Source organism: Perognathus longimembris, chromosome 2 (assembly GCF_023159225.1).
Source record: "Perognathus longimembris pacificus isolate PPM17 chromosome 2, ASM2315922v1, whole genome shotgun sequence".
Lineage (NCBI taxonomy): Eukaryota > Metazoa > Chordata > Mammalia > Rodentia > Heteromyidae > Perognathus > Perognathus longimembris.
Window position 1 is genome coordinate 21,177,220 of NC_063162.1, and position 25,183 is coordinate 21,202,402.

General features: G+C 42.5%; 1 protein-coding gene across 9 annotated transcripts in view; it reads right to left on the minus strand.

The window, feature by feature from the left end:
* Positions 1-25,183, minus strand: part of Gbf1 (golgi brefeldin A resistant guanine nucleotide exchange factor 1) — a 123,926-nt gene that overhangs the window by 19,167 nt on the left and 79,576 nt on the right. For 2 of the 9 annotated variants that reach the window (XM_048338374.1, XM_048338372.1), the window contains exons 4-12: positions 17,561-17,692; positions 10,704-10,822; positions 8,546-8,654; positions 8,030-8,090; positions 6,115-6,169; positions 5,360-5,458; positions 1,687-1,834; positions 1,127-1,350; positions 102-267 (exon numbers count right to left, since the gene is read on the minus strand). In XM_048338374.1, the coding sequence (XP_048194331.1) occupies positions 102-267; positions 1,127-1,350; positions 1,687-1,834; positions 5,360-5,458; positions 6,115-6,169; positions 8,030-8,090; positions 8,546-8,654; positions 10,704-10,822; positions 17,561-17,692 (1,113 nt within the window). Of the gene's footprint in view, positions 1-101; positions 271-1,126; positions 1,351-1,686; positions 1,835-5,359; positions 5,459-6,114; positions 6,170-8,029; positions 8,091-8,545; positions 8,655-10,703; positions 10,823-17,560; positions 17,693-25,183 lie in introns of all 9 variants that reach the window. The other 7 variants (XM_048338373.1, XM_048338370.1, XM_048338379.1 and 4 more) reach the window with 4 other exon arrangements.

Here is a 25,183-nt window from a genome sequence, read left to right on the forward strand (position 1 = left end):
ATTTTCTGCCTAAGAACATGATCTAAAAAGCAATAGTGAACTTGGTCCAAAGTGAACTAGACTCAGGCTGCTTAGAGGGTAGAATGGGGATGAGTACCTACCTTCTTTCTGGGAGGACTGTGTAAAGCGCACACCCCGTGGGTTGACGTAATCCATATCATGGACCGAGGCAGAGTCAGAGTGGTCAGCAGGGGATGTGCACTCCTCTAACACTTCAGGGATGGATTCCACAGATGTTGACTGGGCTTTCTGCACTTGAGCCCCTTCCTGCTATGACCAGTGGTAGGCAGAAATAGGAACAGGATGAGGCAAGGGCAACGCAGGACTTATTCCCCTCAAGTCCAAGCAATCTCCAATGGACTGCAAGGGGAGATTGTTTGGTGGTATTTTTTGTGTTTTTTTTTCCCCCCCCCAAGTAAAAAGATGGATTTATTGGGGAAGTAAAAAGCAAACTGACTGGCCAGGGTCATGGCCCAGACTTAGGAGCTGGGACCACACCAGTTTGGTGTTTTATGAATCAATGAAAGACAGTTCAGGGTAGGAATAGTAGGACAAGGAACTCAGAAAACAACTCCTGAGGTGTCATGGATTTATAGTGACTGCAACTTTAGAGATGCAGAGACTCTCATAGGCTTATGATGTGGATCATTACTTTCCAGAAAAAGCCATGGTTAGCACCTTCCCTTTTGCCAGACATTACCATAATAATATATTGCATAATTTGATAAATATTCTGAGCCTTCTCACGTAGTGTGTTATACTATAGGCTTTTCTAGAAAGTACAGCTAATTCTGAGCAACAGGGAAAAGCCTCCTCCCTCAATTCTTTTTTATTTTTTTGCCAGTCCTGGGGCCTGAGCACTACTGTCCCTGGCTTCTTTTTTGCTCAAGGCTAGCACTCTGCCACTTGAGCCACAGCACCACTTCTGGCCTTTCTGTATATATGTGGTACTGAGGAACTGAACCCAGGGCTTCATGCATACAAGGTAAGCACTCTACCGCTAAGCCACATTCCCAGCCCTCAATCTTGTGTTGAATCAAGGCCTTGTCTGGATACAAGATCTTAGAGACTAAGCCAGTTCTCACAGTAGAAGACAGAGAGGGACCTTTAGAAATCAAAGCCATACCTGGGGGTCAGGCTGATCAGAAACCCCTAGCTCAGTGCTTCCAGGCTCTGCAGCTGTGCTTTCCCTTGGAGAACTGGGCTGCTCCAGGTCAGTGAGATCCTCCTTGGAGGTGGTCTGGGACGAGAATTCTAGCCCACTGTCAGTAGAGGGGCTGACCACTGCTGAGGCAGCTTCTGAACTTGCGGAGGAGATGGGTGTGGGCACATCCATGAAGGGCATGCCACCTGCCAAGACAAGTGAAGCCTGAAGGAGATGAGAGACTCTGTGGGCAACACATACCCTCCATGGCCCAAGATACTCTGTTTCTCCAGCTGTGTGTTCACCTAGGAATGTGCTTGTCTCTAAAATAGTAAGAGGACCTCTGTAAGAAAAACAGTCTTAAAGGACAACTTTAAGTTGCTGTGGAATTGCTGAATGATCCCAGTTTGGTTAGAACTGAAATTTTCACTTTTACTCTCAGTAAAAGACCCCTGATTGGTTGGTCTTCCATGTTCAAATCTCTAAGAAAAGAGTTTTTCTTTTGTTTCTTTTAATCAGAGGAAACAGCCCAGGGCGCTCACCAGTGAGGTTAGAGGATGAAGTGGCTCCATTTGGGGTGGGAAGCTCTGAACTTGGTGTGACTTTGGTTATATGACGAGGAGGTCGGGGAGATCTCTTCTGCTTCTTCCATTTGGATGAATCACTCATGCCTCCTGCTCTCATTTTCAGCTGGAAATATCACACTTTATTAGCACTCTAGGAGTATTCAGACTGACTCTACCCCTAGAAACAACTTTTCACTTGGTTCTTCTGGTCTCTACAAAAATAGTCTATTCCCCACATCTGTGCTAAAGCAAGGACCTAGGCCATCAGACCACAGTCTTATGCTTCTAGCCCAACTCCTATTCTTACCATGTTTCAAGGAGGCAGGACAACCAGCCTCCACATGGGTTAAGCATTGATAGGGCCAGCTATTTTGGCCTACAGCCACAAATCTACAGGCTCATGGACTCCTGGGCTTTACTTAATTAAGTATTCTGCACACCATCCCTCTACCACTAGCTCTTATGTAACTATGAGAATCTACTCCTTCCTTTCCAAACTTACAGCTTTCTTACTGCTGTATGGATCGGGCCTAAACCATAAAAGTAGACCTCTTACTCTCTAGAAATTCCACATCAAATTGATCAAAGAATAATTCCTTAGAAAGGAAGGAACATCTTAGGGTTTATTTGCAGAGCTAAGGATGGAGGGTCATGTCCTGTTACCGCTCTGTTCCCACTTTCGGTATACAAGAAGGACTTCCAGTTCTTGCTACTGCTTTTTCTGGATGGAATTTTAAGGAATTTGTTCAATTCCTTCTGATGTTTGGGACTAGGTTCCACTCCCTAAGCTCTCCCACACTCTCAGAACCTGGGTAACCTTTGGTTTTCTTGCTTAGAAACCACATCATTTTCCCTTTCCTAAGCCCCAGTCCCTTCCAATAAAGGAGAAAAGCCCAAAAGCTGAGCCTTTCCCCAGTCCTTAACATAGTAACAGCTTCACATTGGAATCACACTTCTTGTCCTTCCATCTCCAAAATGCTTGCAGTCATTCACCTAGGCTGAGCTTCAACTATTTGAGCACTATGGCTAAACAGGAACCAGGATACTCTCCAGGAACTACTGGAGCTCAACTAAATCTAATTCATGCTGAAAATGGTCTGAGAGAGCCGGGGGCCAGTGGCTCACACCTGTAATAATCCTAGCTACTCAGGAGGCTGAGATCTGAGGATCACGACTTGAAGCTGGTCTGGGCAGAAAAGTCCCCATGAGACCCTTATCCCCAAATAACCACTCAAAAACTGGAAGTGGCACTGTGGCTCAAGTGGTAGGGTGCTAGCCTTGAGCACAAAGAGGCTCAGGGACACTGCCCAGGCCGAGTTCAAGCCCCATAACTAACCAAAAAAAAAAAAAAAAAAAAAAAAAAAAAAAAAAGATCTGGGAGAGAAGTGAGCCAAACATACAGAAGGGCAAGAAACCCAAGAGATCAATCAAGAAGGGAAAACAAATCTCCTGGCTTTACTGGTCATTGCCACTGAACTGCAAAAAGTACTGATAACTGGCCAGGAGCAGTGGTTCAAACCATAACCCTAGCTACTCAGAAGGTAAAGATTTGGAGGATATGTTTTGAGGCCAGCCCAGCCAAAAGCTCTAGAGATCCCACCTCAGCCAGTAAAAAGCTGGGAGTGGTAGCACATACCTGTTGTCCCAGCTACACAAGGAAACATAAATAGGAGGATAGAAGTCCAAACCAGCCTGGAGATAAATACAAGATCTTATTTGAAAAATAAGGCAAAAGGGGGTTGCAGCATGACTGAAATGGTAGCCCAGCAAGTGCAAAGCCCTGAGTTCAAACCTCAAGGCTTAAAAAAACCCCAAAACCAAACCAACCAAAAACAAAGAAAAAAACAAAACAAAACAACAACCCAGTACTTCCAGATGTTGGTGGCTCACAACTGTAATCCTAATTACTCAGGAGGCTGAGATCTGAGGTTCAAAACCAGACCAGGCAGGAAAGTTCGTGAGACTTTAATTTCCAGTTAAGCACCAGAACACTGGAAGTGGCACTGTTCTAGAATACTAGCCTTGAGCAAAAGAGCTTAGGGACAGTGCCCAGGCCCTGAATTCAAGCGCCACTACCAACCAAAAAAAGTACTAACAACTGGATCTACTTTTATGAGATAGTCTTTCTCTCAAAGAGGTTTTCTCATTACAGACTAGCTTCCACTGAAAATGAGACTCAGTCATTGACATTGCTTCCATACTACCATCAATCTTTCCTGTTTCCTTCTCTGTCTTCTGCAAAGTTATCTCCGACTTGGTCATTTCAATGAGTATTCTTGGCCTCCTGGCTGGAGTGGGGGCTTAGGCTTAGAAAGCTGCCAGTTCTACAAGTACCTTAGCTTTTAAAAAGTGGTCTTTTCTGCCTAAGGTTCTAAGGTACAAGCACGCAATGGATGTTTATGGAACACTATACCCCTTTATTTGTATAATTTTATATATCAAAGGACAACAGAAACTTTACAAAAAAAGAGAGCAGGTCCTAGGTTAATAATCATGGCAATGTGCTGGGTAGCTACTGATGCAAATACACAAAGGAAACTGACAGTGCATTCAAAGAGGACACAGGTCTATGAACTACACTAATGGGACATACACACATACACATACACATACATACACACAAAATGTTCTTTCTCCAATGACCTAGATGTTTCAATTTCACTTCTAGTATGCATATTGTTGAACTAGATGTCCCCTACCCGTAACTCCTTTCTCTCTCTCTCTCAACTCCTTTCTCTCTCTCTCTCTCTCTCTCTCTCTCTCTCTCTCTCTCTCTCTCTCTCTCTCTCTTTTTGCCAGTCCTAGGGCTTGAATTCAGGGCCTGGGCACTGTCCCTGAGCTTCTTTTGCTCAAAGCTAGCACTCTACTACTTGAGCCACAGCGCCACTTCTGGCTTTTTCTGATTATGTGGTAACTGAGGTGTCAAACCCAGGGCTTCATGCATGCTAGGCAAGCACTCTACTGAGCCACATTCCAAGTCTTCTCCCTCTTCTTAAAGCAGAGATATAGAGACTAGGGTAATCTTTAGTTTGTACTCCTCCTCTAAGCTTCCCTACATCTTGACTTTTAAAAGATACAGGGCATCTTTGCAGATCCCAGTGTGCTCCCAATATCCTGGCTCTCCTGGTATCTGCTTCCTTTTCTATCAATCTAGAGTTCTAAACCTTGGAATGATTCCTTTAGTGGTAATCAAGAAAAATAAAAGAATCTCACTAAACTACTGCTCCCCACCAAACTAGCATATATATCCTGATCTACTTAAGACTGTACTTAAACTCTCTGTCCTAGCTCTAAGATAGGGAAAGGGTAGAAAAGGGAAGGGTCTTGCTTGGAAGTCCACGTAGTCTACCTAAAAGTGGTAGGTCTTGAATCTCCCCATACAATGACAGCACGACCCAGGCTCTCTAAGTTATGTAATATCCAAGGCTTCCCTCTGCCTCTAGGCAACTAGAGGTCCCAGGAGAATTCCCAGCACTGCAAAGTTATAAATACATGCAACTGTTCTGAAGCCAAGCTGTGTTACTAGGGAGGGGTAAGTTGTGCTCTACACAATGGAAATGGGACCCAGGTGTTACAAATAAAAGTATTTAAAGAAATAAATAAAAAAAGGGAAAAGGAGAAGGGGAGGGAGAAGGAGAGGGAGAGAGACCTTGAGGTTCTTAAAGAGTAGTACCCTCTCTAACTGGTTCAGGGCTTTGGTCTGCTCCCCACTACTTAGCTCCAGTTTGTTGAGGAGACATGGAGAAATCTGTGAAAGACAGGCAAATGCACGATTTAAACAGAGTGAAATAAACACACACGCTAAAAGGGCAGGAATGGGGATGGATAGCAGGGACAGGGGAAGGTCAGGTGCATGCACCAAATAGCCAAGGTCACCTCTGTGAGTGAAACCTCTTAGGTTGCAAGCAGAATCCTCACTAGCAGTCTGTGAAGTCCAGGGAGGCCATCCTTCTAACCACCCTTCTCCTACTCCCTTTGACTTGGATTCCAGCTTGATTTATCTCTTTAACAGAGACTAGTGCTAGAGTGAGCCCTATTTTACCCAGAATTATGTTTTGGGGACATAGCTTCTCTAGGACTCCTACCTGATGACAAGGCTGAGCCTTAAGAAGATGGCCTTGCCAATATACCTTTTTAACCCAACCTGGGGGCCTGTTTCCATGAAGGACTGGATCATCAGCTTATGTGGTGGGTCAACAAATATAGGCCAGAAAGGAAACACTGGAGAAGGAGAGGTATCTGGGAGAGAATGAATTTCTCACTAAAGAGTGAACTATTTCTAGATTCTAAGCAGACCTATCTAGACAAAAGCATGTCTTTGCTAGTAAGCAAGGGTATCCCATAGCACTGAAGTTCAGTGGTTAAGGTTTAGACAGGGATAGCAATTAATTTCTCAAATCCTACCTTTTTCATGTTGGTCCCCACATAGCTCTTGGGTTCTTCTTTAAACTGAGGTAACCTATAAGATAGAGAATCCCATTGACTGTCATTAGTGATAATGACAAACTGCCTCCTTTATGCAAGCCATAACTAAAGGCACCATGGGCCAGAGACATCCTTGTCTCTAAGGCAAAGTAATCAAAGAGCCAGAAAAAAAAGGCATAAACAATGGAAAGGGTGACATTGATCAAGATGCATTATCCTCATAACCTAACGTACAGAATTGAAACCCCTTTGTACAACTACATCATCAGCATCAGCATCATAAATGAGCCACAGGAGCTGGTATAATTGCTCAAGTGAGTACCTGCTTAACAAGCATGAAGTCCTAAGTTTAAACCCTAGTATCTAAAAAAATTTTTTTTCTATAATATTATAGGCTGGAGTGCCAGCCTAGCAAGTGAGAGACCTTGAGTCCAAGTTCCAATATTTATTTGTTGTTGTTGTTGTTGTTGTTTTTAATCTTAAAGCTGAGCACAGGCAGCTCATGCCTGGAATCCTAGCTACTCAGGAGGATGAGATGAGGATCATGGTACAAAGAGAGCCCAGGCAGGAAAGGCCCTGAGACTCTTATTTCTAATTAATCACCAGAAAACTGGAAGTGGAGCTGTGGCTCAAAGTGGTAGAGTGTTAGCCTTGTGCAAAAAAGCTCAGGACAGCAATGAGTTCAAGCCTCATAACCACCACCACCAACAACAAAAAACTGGGTGTGGATGGCTTGCACCTGTAACCCTACTCAGGAGGCTGATTTCTAGAGGATAAAGGTTCCAGAAAAGTCTGAGCAGAAGGGTTTGTTAGGCTCCATCTCCAAAAATAACCAACAAAAAGCAGGGCTGGAGGTGTCGCTCACATGGTTAAGAGTGCTAGCCAAGCAAGTACAAGGCCCTATCAAACTACAAAACCACACTTAAAAAAAGGGAGTCACAGGTGTTAGATGTTTGACATGGACAAAGATGGCAGTCACCAGGGCAAGGTGATTAAGCGAGTATGCAGTATGGAGGCTCATTTCATCCTGAGAATGTACTACTAAAAGCCAAGAGATGAGGTAGAGAGCAAAAGGGTTATCTATCAAAACCCCAAAAGACGATGCATGGAGTAAGAAGCAAAGAGCAGGCTGAAGTTTAGAAGCCAATAAATTTGAATCCAAGAAGAAAGTCTTTGCATTGGAGTACAAGAATAATCTAATTGGTAAATAAGGATGATCATCTATAGGTCTTAAAAGCAAAAAGGAATCTTATGGAGAAGTTTTAAAGCCATTGCTTCAGTTCTTCTCAAAGCATGCTTATTGAAAAGAACTTTAGGAAATAGGTTTTTAGGTTTAGTATGAAAAGGCCTCTTAAGCTCTACTAGGCTTAAAGGCCTTACTTAGGGAAGTCAACTACTTTGCTTTGCCTGAGACTGGGGGGGTTTGCCAGGACATAGAACTTGGATTGCTAAAATTAGGACAGTACCAGGCAAACCAAGTTAAGAGATCAGTTCAGTTCTCATGATTATTGTTCACCCTAGCCTTGGCCTTCTCCCACACAAATTAGACTGAGATCTGGGAGCTCAGTAACTGTTCCAGGATCCCTTAACTCTGGCTTCTGCTTTGGGCTCCATTTCCCAGCTGCTACCTATACAAAGACAGACATAAATTTGGGAAGCAGAACAAGATCTATCTATATAGATTAAATAACCTTCTGCCTCCCCCTGAGGCCAAGCCAGCTCCTTTCTTCTCCCTCGCTCAGTAACCCTGAGCCCAGAGAACTACCCCCATCCATAATCCCAGTGGCCTCTGATGTGGCTGTGGGGTTGGCCAGGTCCCTGAAGTGGCTATGTGGAAGCAGGCAGACTCAAGAGGCCTGGGCAGCCCGGCTGAAGCAAACAGCAGCAGGTTTACCTTGTGAAGAGCAGCTGCACCATGTCTACGAGAGTGTGCTCTGCGGATTTTCTCAATAACTCTGCACAGGCAAAAACAAATAACACAGGTGTCATTACTTGCTGTGCTATTATCAGGAGACTTCTCAGAGCAGACTCCCCTCCAAACCTTGTTTACCAAGGATTATGCCAAACTTATTAAAACCAACTCCAGCTCAGCTGGCATCCATGACTTCACTGGACCACTAGGTGGCACTACTGAGTTAGGGAAAAAGGGGGTGGGGGCTGATGAGTTTCAGGCTAGTATCAATCTCAGAAACCCCAAGGGAAGGAGATTTGGTGTTGGGGCAAGTCAGCCTGGGATCCATCCTTGCTCTAACATAATGGGTTGAGGTCTCTATTTTAGCTTCACAACAAATAGATCCCCAAGGCCCCACAAAGTAGAAAAGTCCATCTCTGGGGTACTTGAGACAGGATTCTGTATACATACAGACATTTACCTTAGGAACAGTAAAGGAGTCAGTATTCAAGCACTTACCACTGAGCCTCATTTCAAAGCAGATCCGAAAGCAAGACTGCATAATCTCACATACAGATTCATTTGTCAGGTGGGAACCTACTGGGGTTAGCAACAGAGTCCGGAGAACCTTCCAGAAAGAAAGAGAAGATATGATCAATGAGGTAGGTTAGGTGAGATTTACCTGGAGGGAAAAAAGCTGCCTCTTGTTCTTCCAGTCTCCTAATGAAGTACTCAGGGGGTAAGATTATTGTTTTTTTTGTTGTTGTTGTTTTGCCAGTCCTGGGCCTTGGACTCAGGGCCTGAGCACTGTCCCTGGCTTCTTCTTGCTCAAGGCTAGCACTCTGCCACTTGAGCCACAGCACCACTTCTGGCCATTTTCTGTGTATGTGGTGCTGGGGAATTGAACCCAGGGCTTCATGTATACGAGGCAAGCACTCTTGCCACTAGGCCATATCCCCAGCCCAGATTATTGTTATTTTAATTAATTAATTAATTTTGTTGGTCATGGGGTTTGAATTCAGGGCCTGGGCGTTGTCCCTAAGCTCTTTTGCTCATGGCTAGCACTCTACCACTTTGAGCCACAGCCCCACTTCTGATTTTCTGGTGCTTAATTGGAGATAAGAGTCTGGGACTGGCTTCGAACTGCGATCATCAGAGCTTGCCCTTCTGAGTAGCCAGGTGCAAGCCACCAGCACCTGGCCAGTTTTATTATTATTATTATTATAATTTTATGGCTTGAAAATAAACGTTAGTACCAGGGATTGAACTCAGGGCCTTTTGCTCTTTTTTTTTTTTTTTGGCCAGGGGCTTGAACTCAGGGCCTGGATACTGTCCCTGAGCTTCTTTTGCTTAAAGTAGCACTCTATCTCTTGAGCCACAGCACCACTTGCAGCTTTTTCTGTTTATGTGGTACTGAGGAATAGAACCCAGGGCTTCAGGCATGCTAGGCAAGCACTCTACCACTAAGCCACATTCCTAGCCCTTGCTCAGTTTTTTTTTCTTTCATACTTGGTGCTCTATCACTTGAGTCACATCTCCAGTCCAGTTTGTTTTGCTGGTTAAATGGATTCTTAGGGACTACTCCACCAGGGCTAGCTTTGAATTGTGATATTCAGATCTCAGCCCCCTGAGTTGCTAGGATTACAAGTATGAGCCATCAGAACCCAGCTTTTTTTTTTTTTAAATACTTTTAAAATTTAGGATGCTGGGGCTTAAACCCAGGTTTTTACACATGCTACCAGTGAGTGTCATTTCCAGCTCAAGGGCAAAGCTACTTTTTAAAAAAATACAATTTTATTGTTATTATTAAGGTGTTGTATCACTTAGGTAACAAGTACAGTTCTTTTTGGACAATGTCACCTCTTCATTTTCTTCCAGTTCCTCCCTCCTGTCCCTAACCACAGTTGGTTAGTTCATTTTCCACACAGTGTACACTGAATACCATGACTGCATGTCATGACTCTTCCTCCCTCCATCTTTCTACCCATCTTTCGCCCTTTTCCTCCAGCTGACAAAAACAAACAAACAAAACCCAATCAACACCCCCACCCCCCCACCCATGTTTCCATTTCCTGGAATTCATTTTAATAAATAGTATTTGAAATGCTACGCCTTCAGGTTCCTCTCCTGAGTATCCTCCTTTATTGGTATGTGAATGCCTAGAGTCCTGTATAAGTCATCATGTCCACTTTGTTGCATTTTAAATTTAGCTCCCATATATGAGAAAGTATATATAAATTTAGCTTCCATATAGGAGAGAAAGCACATGCCACTTAAAAAGAGATTAGGAAGAATGTTACCCCACTTCAGTCTGACAGGGGAATCTCCTAGTAGTTTTGCCTGGGAACCATTTCTTCACTCTATGGAACCTTGACATATTCAGAATTCATTCCAGCTCTTGCTTACAGGACTAACAGATGGATGGCACAGATACAGTCTAGCCAGGCAAGTGCATTACAGGCTTCTGGTATTTGATATCAATTCATTTAAAGCTCTTAATTGTTTTCCTTAGAAAAAGCTTTTGCTTTGGGTACCTGAGCTGCTTGTTTGGAAACCAAGTTGGTCCCTAAGCTCCAGTGGAGTCAAAACACAGTTTCATTCTGCCGGCAGACTCCAGTAAGTAGAGCCAGGGGCACCGGCCCTTGGCCATTAGCCTAATTGCTCTTCTCCCACTTACCTGAAGGATTTTCATCAGAACAACTTCATCACTAGCAGGATCTGTGCCCACAAAACGGGCATGAGTGACAGCATCTGCCATGTTCTCCATGCCCTCGGCTGTGCCCTCATGAGTGGGATCTGCTCCAGTAAAAAAAGGACAAGTTAAGTGATGTGGTGAGGACAGAGAAAAGAATTTGGCTTTCTCTTCTCTAGTCCCCAAACCTATGATTCCTGAGCTACTTAAGAATTTTGACTCATGAATGACTAACAAGCTCCTCTGAACAACTCTGCCAGATGAAGCAGTGCTTCTCAAGCTCGATCACAAATTGAAATTACCTGGAATACATCGCTGTACTCACCTCCAGAATTTCTGGTTTTGTATATCTATGGAGCTTGGTAATTTATAGTTCTAGATCCCATGTGAAGTTAATGCTGCTGGTCAGGGGGGCCTTATTTTGGGAATCATTGGTATTAAACTAGTCATTTCATAGAAGAAGGATCTGGGAATGAATTTGTGCCCCAAAGCAAGTGTCTAATAGGGTCAGAGCTGTGAAGACCAGGGTTATAGCCTTTTCTTTTCCTTCCTTCTTGGTTCTGGGGCTTGAACTCAGGGCCTGGCTGATGTCCTTGAGCTTTTTTGCTCAAGGCTAGTGCTCTACTACTTGAGCCACAGCTTTTTGGTGGTTACTTGGGGATCAGAGTCTCAAGGATTTTCCTGTCCTGTTGCTGGCTTCAAAGCTCAATCCTCAAGTCTCCTGAGTAGTTAGGATTATAGGCACAAGCCACTAGCACCCAACTATCTTTTCTTTTTTTTCCCATCTTTTTTTAAAATTTTTTTAACTGGGGATTGAATCCTGGACATTGCACTTGTTAGGCAAATGCTTTGCCACTGAGCTATAGCCCAACCCTGTCTTATCTCTTCTTTTTGTTTGTTAGTTGTAGGGCTTGAACTCAGGGCCTGGGTGCTGTCCCTGAGCCTCTCTGTGCTCAAGACTAGCACTCTATCACTCGAGCCATAGCACCACTCCTGGTTTTTGAGTGGCTAATTGGAGATAAGAGTCTCACCCATGACTTTTCTGCCTGGGTTGGCTTCAAGCCACAATCCTCAGATCTCAGCCTCCTAAGCAGCTAGGATTACAGGCATGAGCCACTGGTGCCCAGCTTCTTTTCATTAAAAAAAAAAAATACAACTCTCTCTTTCCCTCCCCTTGCCCCCTCTACCATTTTCAGAGTTATATGTTCCAGGTCAACTTAGATAGGGAGAAGAAATGGATGGTTACTGCCACTATTATCCTATCTAGGTGCCATATTATAGCAGAGGCCTTTGTGGTTTCATCTTTTCTTTTCTTTCTTTCTTCTCTCTCTCTCTCTCTTTTTCTTTTTGCACTGGTCCTGGGGCTTGAACTCTGGGGCCTGGGCTCTGTCCTTGAACTTTTGTGCTCAAGGCTAGCATCCTACCACTTGAGCCACAGTACCACTTTGAGCTTTAATATACAGAGGGATTACATTTACGTAAGTCAAGTAATAAGTACATTTCTTTTCTCTTTCCCTGTCCTGGGACTTGAACTCTGGGCCTAGGCATTGTCCTTGAGCTCCTTTTACTCGAGGCTAGCATTCTACCACTTGAGCCACAGCTCTACTTTTGGCTTTTTCTGTGATTAACTGGGGCTAAGAGTTTTATGGACTTTCTTGTCTGGGCTGGCTTTGAACTGTCATCCTTAGATCTCAGCCTCCTGAGTAGCTAGGAGTATAGGCATGAGCCACCAGCACCCAGCTGAGTACATTTTTTTTTTTTTTTTTTTGGACAATGTCACTCCTTCCTTCGCTCTCTCCCAGTTTTCACTTCCGGCCTTTTGTGGTTAATTGGACACAAGAGTCTCATGGACTTTCCTGTCTGGGTTGGCTTAGAAGTGATCCTCCGATCTCAGCCTCCTGAGTTGCTAGGATTACAGGCGTGAGCTACCAGCACCTGACTATGGTTTCTTTTTTTCTTTTTTTTTTTTTATTGTCAAGGTGATGTACAGAGGGGTTACAGGTACATACTTAATTAAGATAGTGAATGCATATACATTTCTTGTCATCCTTGTTAACTCTCCCACATTCCCGTCCCCCAACCTAACCCCCTTTTCTTTCATCATTTTTTTTTTAAACCTTCTCAATGATGGACATTGTCATTCTAGTCTACAATGCTTATGAACTCTATGATGATTAACAATAAAACAATTCCTTCCTTCATTCATATTTTAAGTGATATGACAATGGACAAGAATCATGTAACCAGCTTAACCAGACTTTAAGAGAAAAAAAGAGACAAACTAAACTGGACCAGAGGCTTGCTAGTTGGGATGTGGGAAAGAGGATCAGATTAAGAAGATGGGAGGAGAGCCAGGCATTGGTGGCTCACACCTGTAATCCTAGCTACTTAGGAAGTTGAGATCTGAGGATTTCGGGTTCAAAGCCAGCTTGGGCAGTAAAGTCCATGAGACTCTTATCTCCAATTAACCACAGAAAAGCTGGAAGTGAAGCTGTGGCTCAAGTGACAGGACACTAACCTTGAGGGAAAAAGCTCAAGGACAGCACTCAGGCCCTGACCTGCACACTTGAATGTGTGTGCATGTGCGCGCCAGGCATACGATCGAGCTCTGGCAGTGATAAGTTGCTCCTGAGGTGGAATGATATAATGCGGGGCATTATTAATTTGAAACTCGGGGGATGGCCAGGAAACTTGAGTAGGAGACTTTCATTGTTTTGCTTTTTATTATTATTTTTTCACTTTTCTCTTCTGATTTTGTTAGTAGTCTCTGACAAAGATTCTCTTCGTCCTACTTACAACATTTCTACTGAGCACAAAGAATGGCTTTAGAGGTCATGTAAGTGAGAGGTCAGTTTCATGATTTGTGTCATAACCCAGCTCCTTCTTTTATCACCTTACCTCATCATGTCTCTCCTAGTCACCACAGAAAATCCCAAATTCTTTGGCCCTTGCTTAAATCCTCTCTCCTAGTCCTGTCTCACAGTCCTTATTCAAGCCTCCAGCACCCACCCAAGAAAGCCAGGTCCTTCTCAGGGCAGTGTGGCCTGTCAGAGATTAGTGAATGGCAGCCCACATTCCATCTCACAAAGCTCCTGGAGGTCCATTTCTCCCCCTCTTTCAGTAATCTCTTTGTTAACATGATTTAAGCTCCTTTAATCTCTTTGTGTTTTTATTTCTTAAGCTTGAACAAGTAGTAAAGTTCATTTTCTAAAAAGGCAAATAATAGTGACAGGTCTTTAGAATCATGGGAAGGGCCTGTCAGCAAGCTGGGCAATCTGTGGCACAAATCCTGGCCAGACCAAAGGCCAGTTTACTTGTAGTAGGACCTAAAATTAACCCAGAAACCTTGGGTCACAGATTTGAGTGGTAAGGAGCAGTTTCTTCTAAACAAAGGCTTGCTTAGCTTGAGTTCACTTAGTAGATCTTATCTTCCTAAGGTCCCTCTCCTCAGAATGTCCTCTTCTGGCCACTCAGGAGGTGGCTTCAGGGATATTTGCCAAATGCATCTCCTTTGCTTTCTGGCATTTTTGTATACTCCTTCCTGTCCTTTTCTTATGCCCACTGAAATCACCACCTCCGACATTCTCATTTCCCACCACAGGAAACTCCAATGACCAGCTGGCCTGAGGTCTCTAATAACCAGCCTCTGCCAAGCCCACGAAGGGGAGAAATGAATACCAGGAGATCAGAGAGAAAGACACAGAAGGACAGCTGCTGGAGGCTGTAAAGAGATGTGACCTGCAGGTGGTGCTCAGGGCAAGGCTAGAAGTGGCTGGGCCTGATTTCATTTAGGAAAAGAACTGGGACTAGAGAGTGCATAGAGGTTTATACATTATTCAGAACCTGCTTAGGATCCTGAGCAATGCTTTAGCTAAGCGAACTCAACTTTTTTGCCCTGACTTGAAGGTCATTTACTTTCCTGGCTAGCTACAGCTTAAGCTTCATCTTTCCTGTTTCCTATGTCCCTTATGCTTTCACAAGGATTGGTATTGGGGAAAAGAAATTTAGGATTCTGGGTGGCAAGATCAATTAGAAAAAGATAAAATATGGGAATATTTTATGGGAATATGACCTAGTGGTAGAGTGTTTGCCTTGCATATATGAAGCCCTCGGTTTGATTCCCTAGCACCCCATATATAGAAAAAGCCAGAAGTGATGCTGTGGCTTAAGAGCAAAAAGAAGCCAGAGACAGTGCTCAGGCCCTGAGTCCCAAACTCCAGGACTGGCAAAAAAAAGAAAAAAAAAACAACAAAAAGACAATGTAAATAAATTCAGAGAGTTGGGGCTGTAGATTGCTTATCATGCACAAGGCCCTGAGTTCAGTCTCTAGCACTGCAGGAAAACAAACAGATCAGCTATAAGTTGGATGACATATATGATCGAGATTGAGAACATTTTTTTTTGTGTGTGTGCCAGTGCTGAGCTTGAACTCAGGGCGTGGGTGCTATCCCTTAGCTTTATTTAATTTTATTTATTTATTTATTTATTTAGCCAGTCTTGGGGTTTTGACTCAGGGCCTGAGCACTGTCCCTGGCTTCCTTTTTGCTCAAGGCTACTAGCACTGTACCTCTTGAGCCACAGCACTACTTCTGGCCTTTTCTGTTTATGTGGTGCTAAGGAATTGAACCAAGACTTCATGCATGCAAGCGAACACTCTACTGCTAAGCCATATTCCCAGCCCCTATCCCTTAGCTTTTTTGCTCAAGACTCATACTCTATCACTTGAGCTACAGGTCCCCTTCTGGTGATAAGAGTCTTATGGGCTAGTTTTAAATTTCAGTCCTCAGATCTCAGCCCCCTGAGTAGCTAAGATTAGATATGTGACTCACTGACACCTAGGAAGAGAGCAAAGATTTTTAACTACTATGACAGTCAAGAAGTTTTCTGTCTTTAGCAAGAGCTTTTATAAACTGATAGAAAAAATAACTCAACAACAACAACAAAAAAGAGGCAAAAGAAAAGAAATTAAATTGACCTGAAGGAAATAAAAACAACAAAATATCAGTTTTTACTTTTTAAACTAGCACACAAAAAAGAAAATAGATAATATTCAGTGCTGATGACTGGTGGAAAAATGGAAACATTCAAACACTTTGGTGGAAAAATGGAAACATTCAAACACTTCTGATGAGAGAGAAAATGCTGCAGTCCTTTGGGAAAGGAAGTTGGTACTCCATAAATTCCAGTTCAGAAATACTTCATATAGAACCAGACACTGATGGCTCATGCCTATAGTCTTAGTTACTTGGGAGGCTAAAATCTGGAGGATCTTGGCCAGTTTGGGCAGAAAATTTCATGAGACCTTCTCCTCAACCCTCAGAAGGGCACAGTAGTATGCACCTGTCATCACAAATACATAGGAAGCTGAGATTAGAGGACTGCAGTTCCAGGCCAGTTTGGGCAGAGAACTGCAAGACAAAATAGACAATTACAGCTCAGGAATGTATTGGTTACTAAGCAAGACTGCCTTAAAAGTAATCAACAAAGAATGTCTAGAGACATGGCTCAAGTGGTAAAATGCTAGTCTAGCAAGCCCTCAGTTCAAACCCCAGTACTGAGAAAAAAAAGAAATATATATATATATATATATATTACAAAAGATTAGGGGCTGGGGATATGGCCTAGTGGCAAGAGAGCTTGCCTCGTATACATGAGGCCCTGGGTTCGATTCCCCAGCACCACATATACAGAAAACGGCCAGAAGTGGCGCTGTAGCTCAAGTGGCAGAGTGCTAGCCTTGAGCAAAAAGAAGCCAGGGACAGTGCTCAGGCCCTGAGTTCAAACCCCAGGACTGGCAAAAAAAAAAAAAGAAAAGATTAGTAAATAAGGACCTGTGAATGAGGAAGTTTATTTCAGCCTCATGTTTAATAGCTTCAAAAAGGAAATAAATAATAAATAAGAGAATGACCAACTGAACTGTGCTGTATCTCTGCCATAGTATGGAATTATACAATTAATAAGAAGAAAACAATCATATTGAATTAAGTGGGGGAGGGAGGAAGGGGAGTTAGGGAAATAGATTATGGGAATGTTAAACACTGTGAACATCATTAATACCACTAAATTCTATACCTAAAATGATTTAACAATTTCATCTACTACATTAAAAACAAACTAGATGGATAATTATACTGTATCTCTAAGTAAATACCATTAAGTGAAAAAAGAAAACATTAAGCACCTAATCCTTTTTCCCCCTTTTTGTCTTAATTAGCTTATATTATCCTTGTTTTCTTTTTGAAAGGAGTAGTTCTTGCATTCATGATGCAGAGGCAAGAGGACCAAAGTTGGTTATAATGAGTTCTAGGCCTAGGCTACTTATCAAGATCCTGTGTCAAAAAAAGGGGATTCGGTAGAACTTCATATTTATATACATGCAGAAAAAGGTATTAAGATTCAAATCAGGCTAGTGGGATGGTTCACACCTCCAATCCCAGCTACTTAGGAAGCAGAGACTGGGAGGATCATGGTCATAGGCCAGTCCAGGCAAAAGGCTAGAAAGACCCCATCCTAATAAGCAAACACAGGCTTTGAGTTCAAACTCTAGCACTACCAAAATGAATGAATGTATGAATGAACAAATAAAAGCTTCAAACCTGGCTATCTAAAAGGTACAGAAAAATTCAAACTAGGTCACTATCACTATTTAGGGAATCCTGAAAATGATAGGAGACAATTAACTTTTCTTTTAGACACCTCTTTACTGTTTGTTCTAATAGGTATTTATTTGAAAAAACTTGAAACTTAATGTAATGTGAAAACTAAAATAAGCCAAACCTCCAAAAGACCTATATTTACAGAGGTGAGTGCCAGGCCAGTGATAGCTACCCTTAAGCTCTTACCTATGAGCGCATATGACAGGAACTTGTTTACAGAGGTGAGTGCCAGGCCAGTGATAGGGCCAGTGGTATCTTCAGAGCGAATCACTTCCAGAAATGGACGAAGGAATACATTTGGCTCAATCTCTGAGAGTTCTACAAGAAAAAAAATTAAAACTCATGAAGAGGGAGAAAATTTTTTGCTAGTGATTCAACAGATAAGGCATTAATATCAAGAATATATAGGAACTCAAAAAATTGAACAGCAAGAAAACAAGTAATCCAATCAACAAGTGGGAAAACAGAGTAAATAGCTCTCACAAGAGGAAATACTAATGGCTAACAGATACATGAAGAGATGTTCGATATCCTTTAAGCCATAGGGGAAAAGCAAATCAAAACCACACTAAGATGCCATCTCATTCCAGTCAGAATGGCAGCCATCAAGTAAACAACAAATATGGGACAGGATCAGGATACTGGGGGTGGGGGGGGGAATCCTTCATACACTTTGTGGAAATGTTGGTACAGCCTCTGTGGAACTCAGAATGGAGGTTCCTCAAAAGACTAAAAGCAGATTTTCCTATGACCCCACCACACCACCATTAGGCATATATCAGAAGGATATATCTCCTACTCTACCTAGGGTTTGGTATGTTTTTCTAGACTCTCATTTTTCAGAGCCAATCTCTCTTATAGGCTTCCTAAATAAGCCAGAAACATTTAGGGATGTGATCAAAACTGTCCCACCTTAGAGACAAAAGGAAGCACTTGTGTTTTTATGTAAATACAGGGATGGTCTACTTAATTCCTACCATTTCCCTCCCCTCTCCCTCAACCTTTCCTTCTCTGGGAAAACATTCCCAGGGCTCCACTGTTTCCCAGATTAATGCTTTAGTCAATTGGCAGGCTGGGTTAGTATTTTCCATGCTCATCAGTATAGTGATCACATCAGTTGTATAAAACCTGCCTCTTAGCTGGGCACTCGTAGTTCATGCCTATAATCCTAATACTCAGGAGGGTGAGATCTGAGATTATAGTTCAAAACCAGGCAAGGTAGAAAAGTCCATGAGACTCTTATTTTCAACAAAGTACTCAGACAACGCTGGAAATGGCACTGAGGCTCAAGTGGTAGAGCACTAGCCTTGAGTAAAAGAAGCTCAGGCCCAGAGCCCAGGCCCAGAATTCAAGCCCCAGGACCTGCAACAACACCCCCCCCAAAACAAACAAACAAACAAACTGAAAAACCTGCCTCTCACCTGCACTGTCCACTCAGAGATATACAATTTTCAGAGAAATGTGTGTGTTGGTGGTTATGGTGTATGGTTGAGGTAGAAGCAATGTATTGGTGTTGTTTTTTTTAATCTATTCTGCATTCAGTCCTTTATGGTAATAAAATTACTTATAGATATTTCTGAGTCTGAAGCCTTATTCTTTTCATTCTTTTAACAGTATTTTTCATAGAGCAAGACATTTCAGCTTTTGATGAAACCCAATTTACAATATTATTTCATAGATTGTGTTTGGAATGTCTAAAGTAACCTCAGGAGTTTTTTCTGTGTGCTGGTAGCAGAGCTTGAACTCAGGTCCTCAGACTCACTTGGCTTTCTGGCTGATGTTTGGCCTCCAGTCCAACATTTTGCTGGTTAATTGGAGATGGTCTTGCAGATTTTTCTGCCTAGGCTGGCTTTGAACCTCAATCTTCCAGGTCTCAGTTTCTTGATTAAGTATGAGCCATCAGCAACTGGTCATTTTCTCCTGCCTTGGATAAGAGAGGGTCTTACCAGGTAGTTCAGGCTGGCCTAGAACTTGCTATGTGGCCCAACCTGGCCTCAAACTTGAAATCTCCTTCCTGCTTCAGCCCTGAGTACTGTGACTGAGACATGTACTACCACACTTGATAGCAGTTGTTTTTTTCCCCATGTTTTCTTCTGAAAGATTTTCAATTTTACATTTATGTTTTCATAGATTTGTGATCCATTTCAATTTTTGTGTGTGAGGCCAAGGTTCATGTGTTTGCATATGATGTCAAATTGTTCTAATACCATTGTGCTGAAGTTGAAGCTCAGATACCAAATTCTCTTTGAGTTTTTTGTTTTTCAGACGGGGATAGTGAAACCTGAGCTCAGCTTGGTCTGGAACTTATAACCTTCTTGCTTCAACCTCCTGAGTGCTAGGATTAAAGGCATGTGTCATTATGGATTTTTTTTAGGATATCTTAGGATTTAGGAGTAAGTTAGAGGAGGATGCTCCAGGTGCTGGTGACTCACATCTGTAATCCTCCTAGCTACTTAAGAAGCTGAGATCTGAGGATCCAGACTTGAAGGTAACCCAGGCAGAAAAGCCCAAGAGGCTCTATCCCCAATTAGCCAGCCCAGACAGTTGGACTTGAGTTGTGGCTCAAGTGGTACAGTGCCAGCCTTGAAAACATGCTAAGCAAGAGTGGAAAGCCCTGAGTTCAAGCCCTAGTATTGGAACAAAAACAACAAAAAAGCCAGAAGATTCATTCTTGGGTCTCTCCTTGTAGTAATCTCCCGTAAGACTCAGACCTTGTTACTACTACTTGTTTCTTTCTGGGGTTTTCTGAATTGTGTATGTTTTAAATGCCATGTAACAGAACGCTCATTATTTGTAAGTTGATTGAGCATAAAGTACTTTATTATAAAGTCACTCTCCATCACAAGAAGACATGTGGCTACATAAAAACATTAACTCTGCCCTCTGGTCTAGAATACATTTGTGAGAATAATGCAACACTGTATCAAGTATACCATTGAGAAAGACAGGCAGATATTGTTGGGGGAACAGATGTTGGTTGGGCCCAGATTTATATGTTCAGATTCAGCTGTCTCCAAATTTTCTCTGGGCACATCTCAGAGTAAGTATTGTGAGACTTTTCAGAGTAGAGCTACTCCAGGAACTGTAGCCTCATCTGTTACAATTTTGAAACCTTTGTTTTCCTTATCAGTAAAATGGAAAATGTCCCTTATAAATTTCTTTTAGCCATTAGCATGGGATAGCCCAAGTAGAATTAAGAGTACTCAGTCTTGATGTCACTAAGTATGAGTTATATGCTATTGTAATAACCATTTCTGCCTGTTGGAGAAAGGTGTATAGGTAGAGATGTGTATGTTTAAAGAGGTTTCGTAGCAGTCCTGGCATTGATACTGTCTGGGAAAAACTCTGATTCTTTTTCAATAGCTTTGGCTATTGACCTATAGACTTTGCTAACACTAATTCTGAATTTTCTTTTTTCTTTTTGCCAGTCCTGGGACTTGAACTCAGGGCCTGAGCACTGTCCCTGGCTTCTTTTTGCTCAAGGCTAGCACTCTATCACATGGGCCACAGTGCTACTTCTGGCTTTTTCTATATATGTGGTGCTGAGGAATTGAACCCAGGGCTTCATGTATATGAGGTGAGCACTTTACTATTAGGCCATATTCCCAGCCCCTCTTCTGTATTTCTTTGTTTTCTTTTCAAGACTCATAGAGAGGACCTGACAGAGTAGTAATTAATAATAAACCTGTAATTGTCTTCTCTTCTTGTTGCCATTTATAATAACTTTCTTTAAAATGAGGCTACAAAAAGAGTTTGTTGAAAAAGCTGCTCTAAGCATAATGGATGCATAAGGCTTGGGAGAATTGTTCTGTTGTAAAGTAGAGCAGTGAAAGTTTGTAATTTCTCCTGGGCTTTCAAATTGCCTGCTTAGGTTTAAGTTTGTTCATGTATACTACATGCAGAAAAGGCAAAACAGTGAAGAGTAGCAGCAGCTCTAGTTTGCTAGTATGTTACAACCTAATTGCTTTCCTTTCAGTATGGGCCAATTTCCTCTAGAAGCAAGAGAAGTAGTGTTTAGAGTTGATACCCATGGAACTGTGCTTTTGGTGAGACACATGGATCAGTCTGTCCTCAGGCCTCTGTGTGTGTTGGAGGCCAATCTCTATGGACTTCATTTAGCCCTGCTGGCCTTGTTAAGGGGGTTTCATGCTCCCTCTTGGATTAGGAGTGAATCTGTACAAACTTAATGCTTAATTTGTGTGACAGTACTACAATCAATAACTAACACTGGTTAGTGACTGGTTAGGAGGAGCAAAGGTATAGAACAAACTTTTTATTTGCCATTTTAGTCATACAGTTAGGAAACCCATACAGCAATAGCTTGATCTAGAATGCAAAGGCTGGGAGTAGTTCATGTCAGTAATCCTATCTACTCAGGAGGGTGAGATTTGAGTCTTGGGATTCAAAGCCAGCCTGCGTAGGGAAAGTGTGGGACTCTTATCTCCAATTAATTTTGAACTGTGGCTCAAAGTTAATCCTTGAGCGAAAAAGTTCAGGGACAGCATCTCAGGACCTGAGTTCAAGACCCACAACCAAAAAAAAAAATATAATGCAGTGTTTAAGAGCATGAAGCTTTGGAGTTAGCAAGCTGTGGGTTCAAATTCTATCTCACTTACTGTATGGCCTTGGGTAAGTCACTTAACCTCTCACAGCCTTGGTTTTCTTATTTGTAAACATAGAGACAATGATACAGTTTCTCAGAGTTATTTGGAGAGTAAAATAACCTATGCAAGCTAGGCACTGGTGGCTCACACCTGTAATCTTAGGTACAGAGGAGGTTGCGACTTGAGGATTATAGTTCAAAGCTAGCCCAGATGGAAAAGTCCATGGGATTCCATCTCCAATTAAGTAACAAAAGCCAGACTAAAAGTATGGCTCAAGTGGTAGAGCACTAGCTGTGAGCAAGTAAGCTGAGTGAGAGCATGAAGCGTGGAACCAGCAACAAACAAAACCCAGAAAACAACTGCATAGTAGTTATATTTGGTTTTGGTTTTGTTTTGGTCTCACTATGTTGGGTACACTGGCCTCAAACTCTCTAGGGTCCAATGAATTCTCCAGCCTCAGCCTGAGTTGCTAAGATTACAGGTGTGCATCAATGCCTGGCTTGATAATTATGTTTAATATATGTAGCTGTTGTTGACTTCCAAGGCAAATTAAAGTTATTCTTCTGAGCAATGTAATACAGTTAGATAACAAATCCTGGCAGTCAGCTAACCTAGTTATTTAACTGGAAGGTCCAAAGTGGTAAGACTATTCTCATTTAAATCAGGATTCATGCATGCATCATATCGGACAAAATCATGTATAAAACTATTTTCCTCTGCCTATGTTGCCTTTAAGGACTTGTCAAATCTTTCTAAAGTGAAGGCTAAATTTGATTTCAGGGAGACCAGGCTGGCCCCACAGAGCAAGAAAGAGATAGTAAAAATAAGTGCTTCAGGAGCAGAAGGAGCAGATATTTATCAAAGGAAACAGTCTGTTCCCCACACTGTCTATGACACATGCTGTCAAGGGATTTCATACCTGGTAAAGATATTCCCTATCTCAGGAGAGGTTGAACTGCTATAAAGACAGAGATGGCCAAGACCCCAATAAGAAATTAAAGTCAGAGAGCATAAATGCATGCAGTTTCTTTTTTGGTCACTTTAGAGGTTACTTAGGAGGTCACTTGGTCACTTAGGAAGCTGAGATATGAGGATCCAGGTTTAAAGGCAGCCAAAGAAGAAAGGTCCAAGAGACTCTATCTCCAATTAACTAGCCAAAAAGCTAGACTGGGGGTATGGCTTAAATGGTAGAGTGCTAGCCATGAACAAGAAAGCTGAGCAAGTGTGAGGCCCTAAGTTCAAGCCCTCATACTAACATAAGAAAAAAGAAAACTGGGGCTGGGGATATGGCCTAGTGGCAAGAGGAGTGCTTGCCTTGTATACATGAGGCCCTGGGTTTGATTCCCCAGCACCACATATACAGAAAACGGCCAGAAGTGGCGCTGTGGCTCAAGTGGCAGAGTGCTAGCCTTGAGCAAAAAGAAGCCAGGGACAGTGCTCAGGCCCTGAGTTCAAGGCCCAGGACTGGCCAAAAAAAAAAAAAAAAAAAGGAAAACACCTAGTTAATTACCTTTGTACTCCTTAGGAAATCCCAGTGCATGAGGAAACAATGGCCCAGAGAAGTTAGGGGTTTCTGTCAAAGGTCACACAATTAGTAACAACCTGAACTGGGCCTAGTACATCTCTCTATTTCATTTCTCCTGCTGTACAGGGAGGGAGTGCAAAGTCCCATATGGGTTAGATATCAAGCCCAGGCTAGCAAGTAAGATCTGTGGGACTTGCTCTTGGCAGTTTTCTCTGGAATCAATCAGTTCCTAAGACCAAATACCCACCTAGTCAGGAATGGTTCGGGACAACTCTGAAGTTGGAAGAGGTATGACATATAATCTAGAGGCTTCTAGCTTTGCTCAGTTTGCTCATTCTTTGAGTCACAACTTTTTCTTGTCCTGGGGCTTGAATTCTGGGCCTTGGCATTGTCCCTGAGCTCTTGTCCTGTGCTCTATCATTTGAACCACAGCTCCAATTCTGGCTTTTTGTGGTTAATTTGAGATAAGAGTCTCACTGACTTTCCTGGTTGGTGTTGAATCACGATCTTTGGATCTCAGCCTCCTGAGCAGCTAAGAACAGGCAAGAGCCACCACTGGTTAGACCACTATTTTACTTGATGTCAGTGAGGGACCAAAAAACTCACAAGCTCCTTTCTACAACCTCTATTTGTAGATTGTTCTCATTCTGACTTTTATAAGAAATACATTCCATATCATCTTTACAATAAAATTTAAATTAAAAAGAAACACATTCCTAAATACTGCATAGTCAGAAAAATAGAATGTGAGGATCCAACATTTGTTCCTAAAATAATGTACCAGGATAGACAGAAAACCCAAAAAAGGTTCTGCGCTCAAATAACTTTTAGCTCTGTGCCACTGGATAAAGAAATGTCAAGAGGGGTAAACATACTAGGCTTCTGTTTTTATCATGCTTTGACTTATTAGTTTGTTATACTTGATCCATCTTGTGAATGATGACATTCTGTCTCCAGGAACATGGGCCAATATTTATAAGATGAAGACTTTCGTAGGCAGGCTGGTAACCCTCTAGGAAGCAAGAAGAGAGCAGAAGTAGACTCTGAGGGCAAAAGGGTCGAGACAGGCATTTCTAAAGCCAAATGGTGTTGAAATAATATACCGCAGGCCTTTTTCTTGTCAGCGTAATCCAATTGAGAATGCCCAACTGCCCCTGATAAGAATCACTCAGGAGTGAAGAGTTTCACTACCAGGGAAAGCAGCTTATGTGTGCACTTTGGCTCAGGAATGTGCCAGTCCAATGTTGGCCAAATGAGAAAAGGCTGCTACAGGCTAGAGAACACAGCCTCCTGGGAGGGGAGTGGCTGCTAGGAGATGTTCATTTTTTGTCCAAGGGCAGTGCTTGAGGCCACACATTGAGGCCTTTTACACAATTTACTAAAAAGTGTGGCAGCTCTGACATAAAGAGAAAACTGTCAGGATTCATTGCCCCTTTTAGTCAGGTCACACTCATCATTTGAGAAGACAGGAGACTTGGGGGGCACTGGCAGATTCTTTGACAAATGCCAGTTTGGAACTTCTGTTTTAACATCATAATATAGGGAGCAGGACTCCCTACCAACTGATGTTGAGCCAACAATGAACAGAATAGCACCATGACATCTCCAGAGGCCTTCACCAGCCTTGGGTTGAAAGGCCTTTGAGACTACCCAGAACTAAATCTTGTTATAATTTGGCAT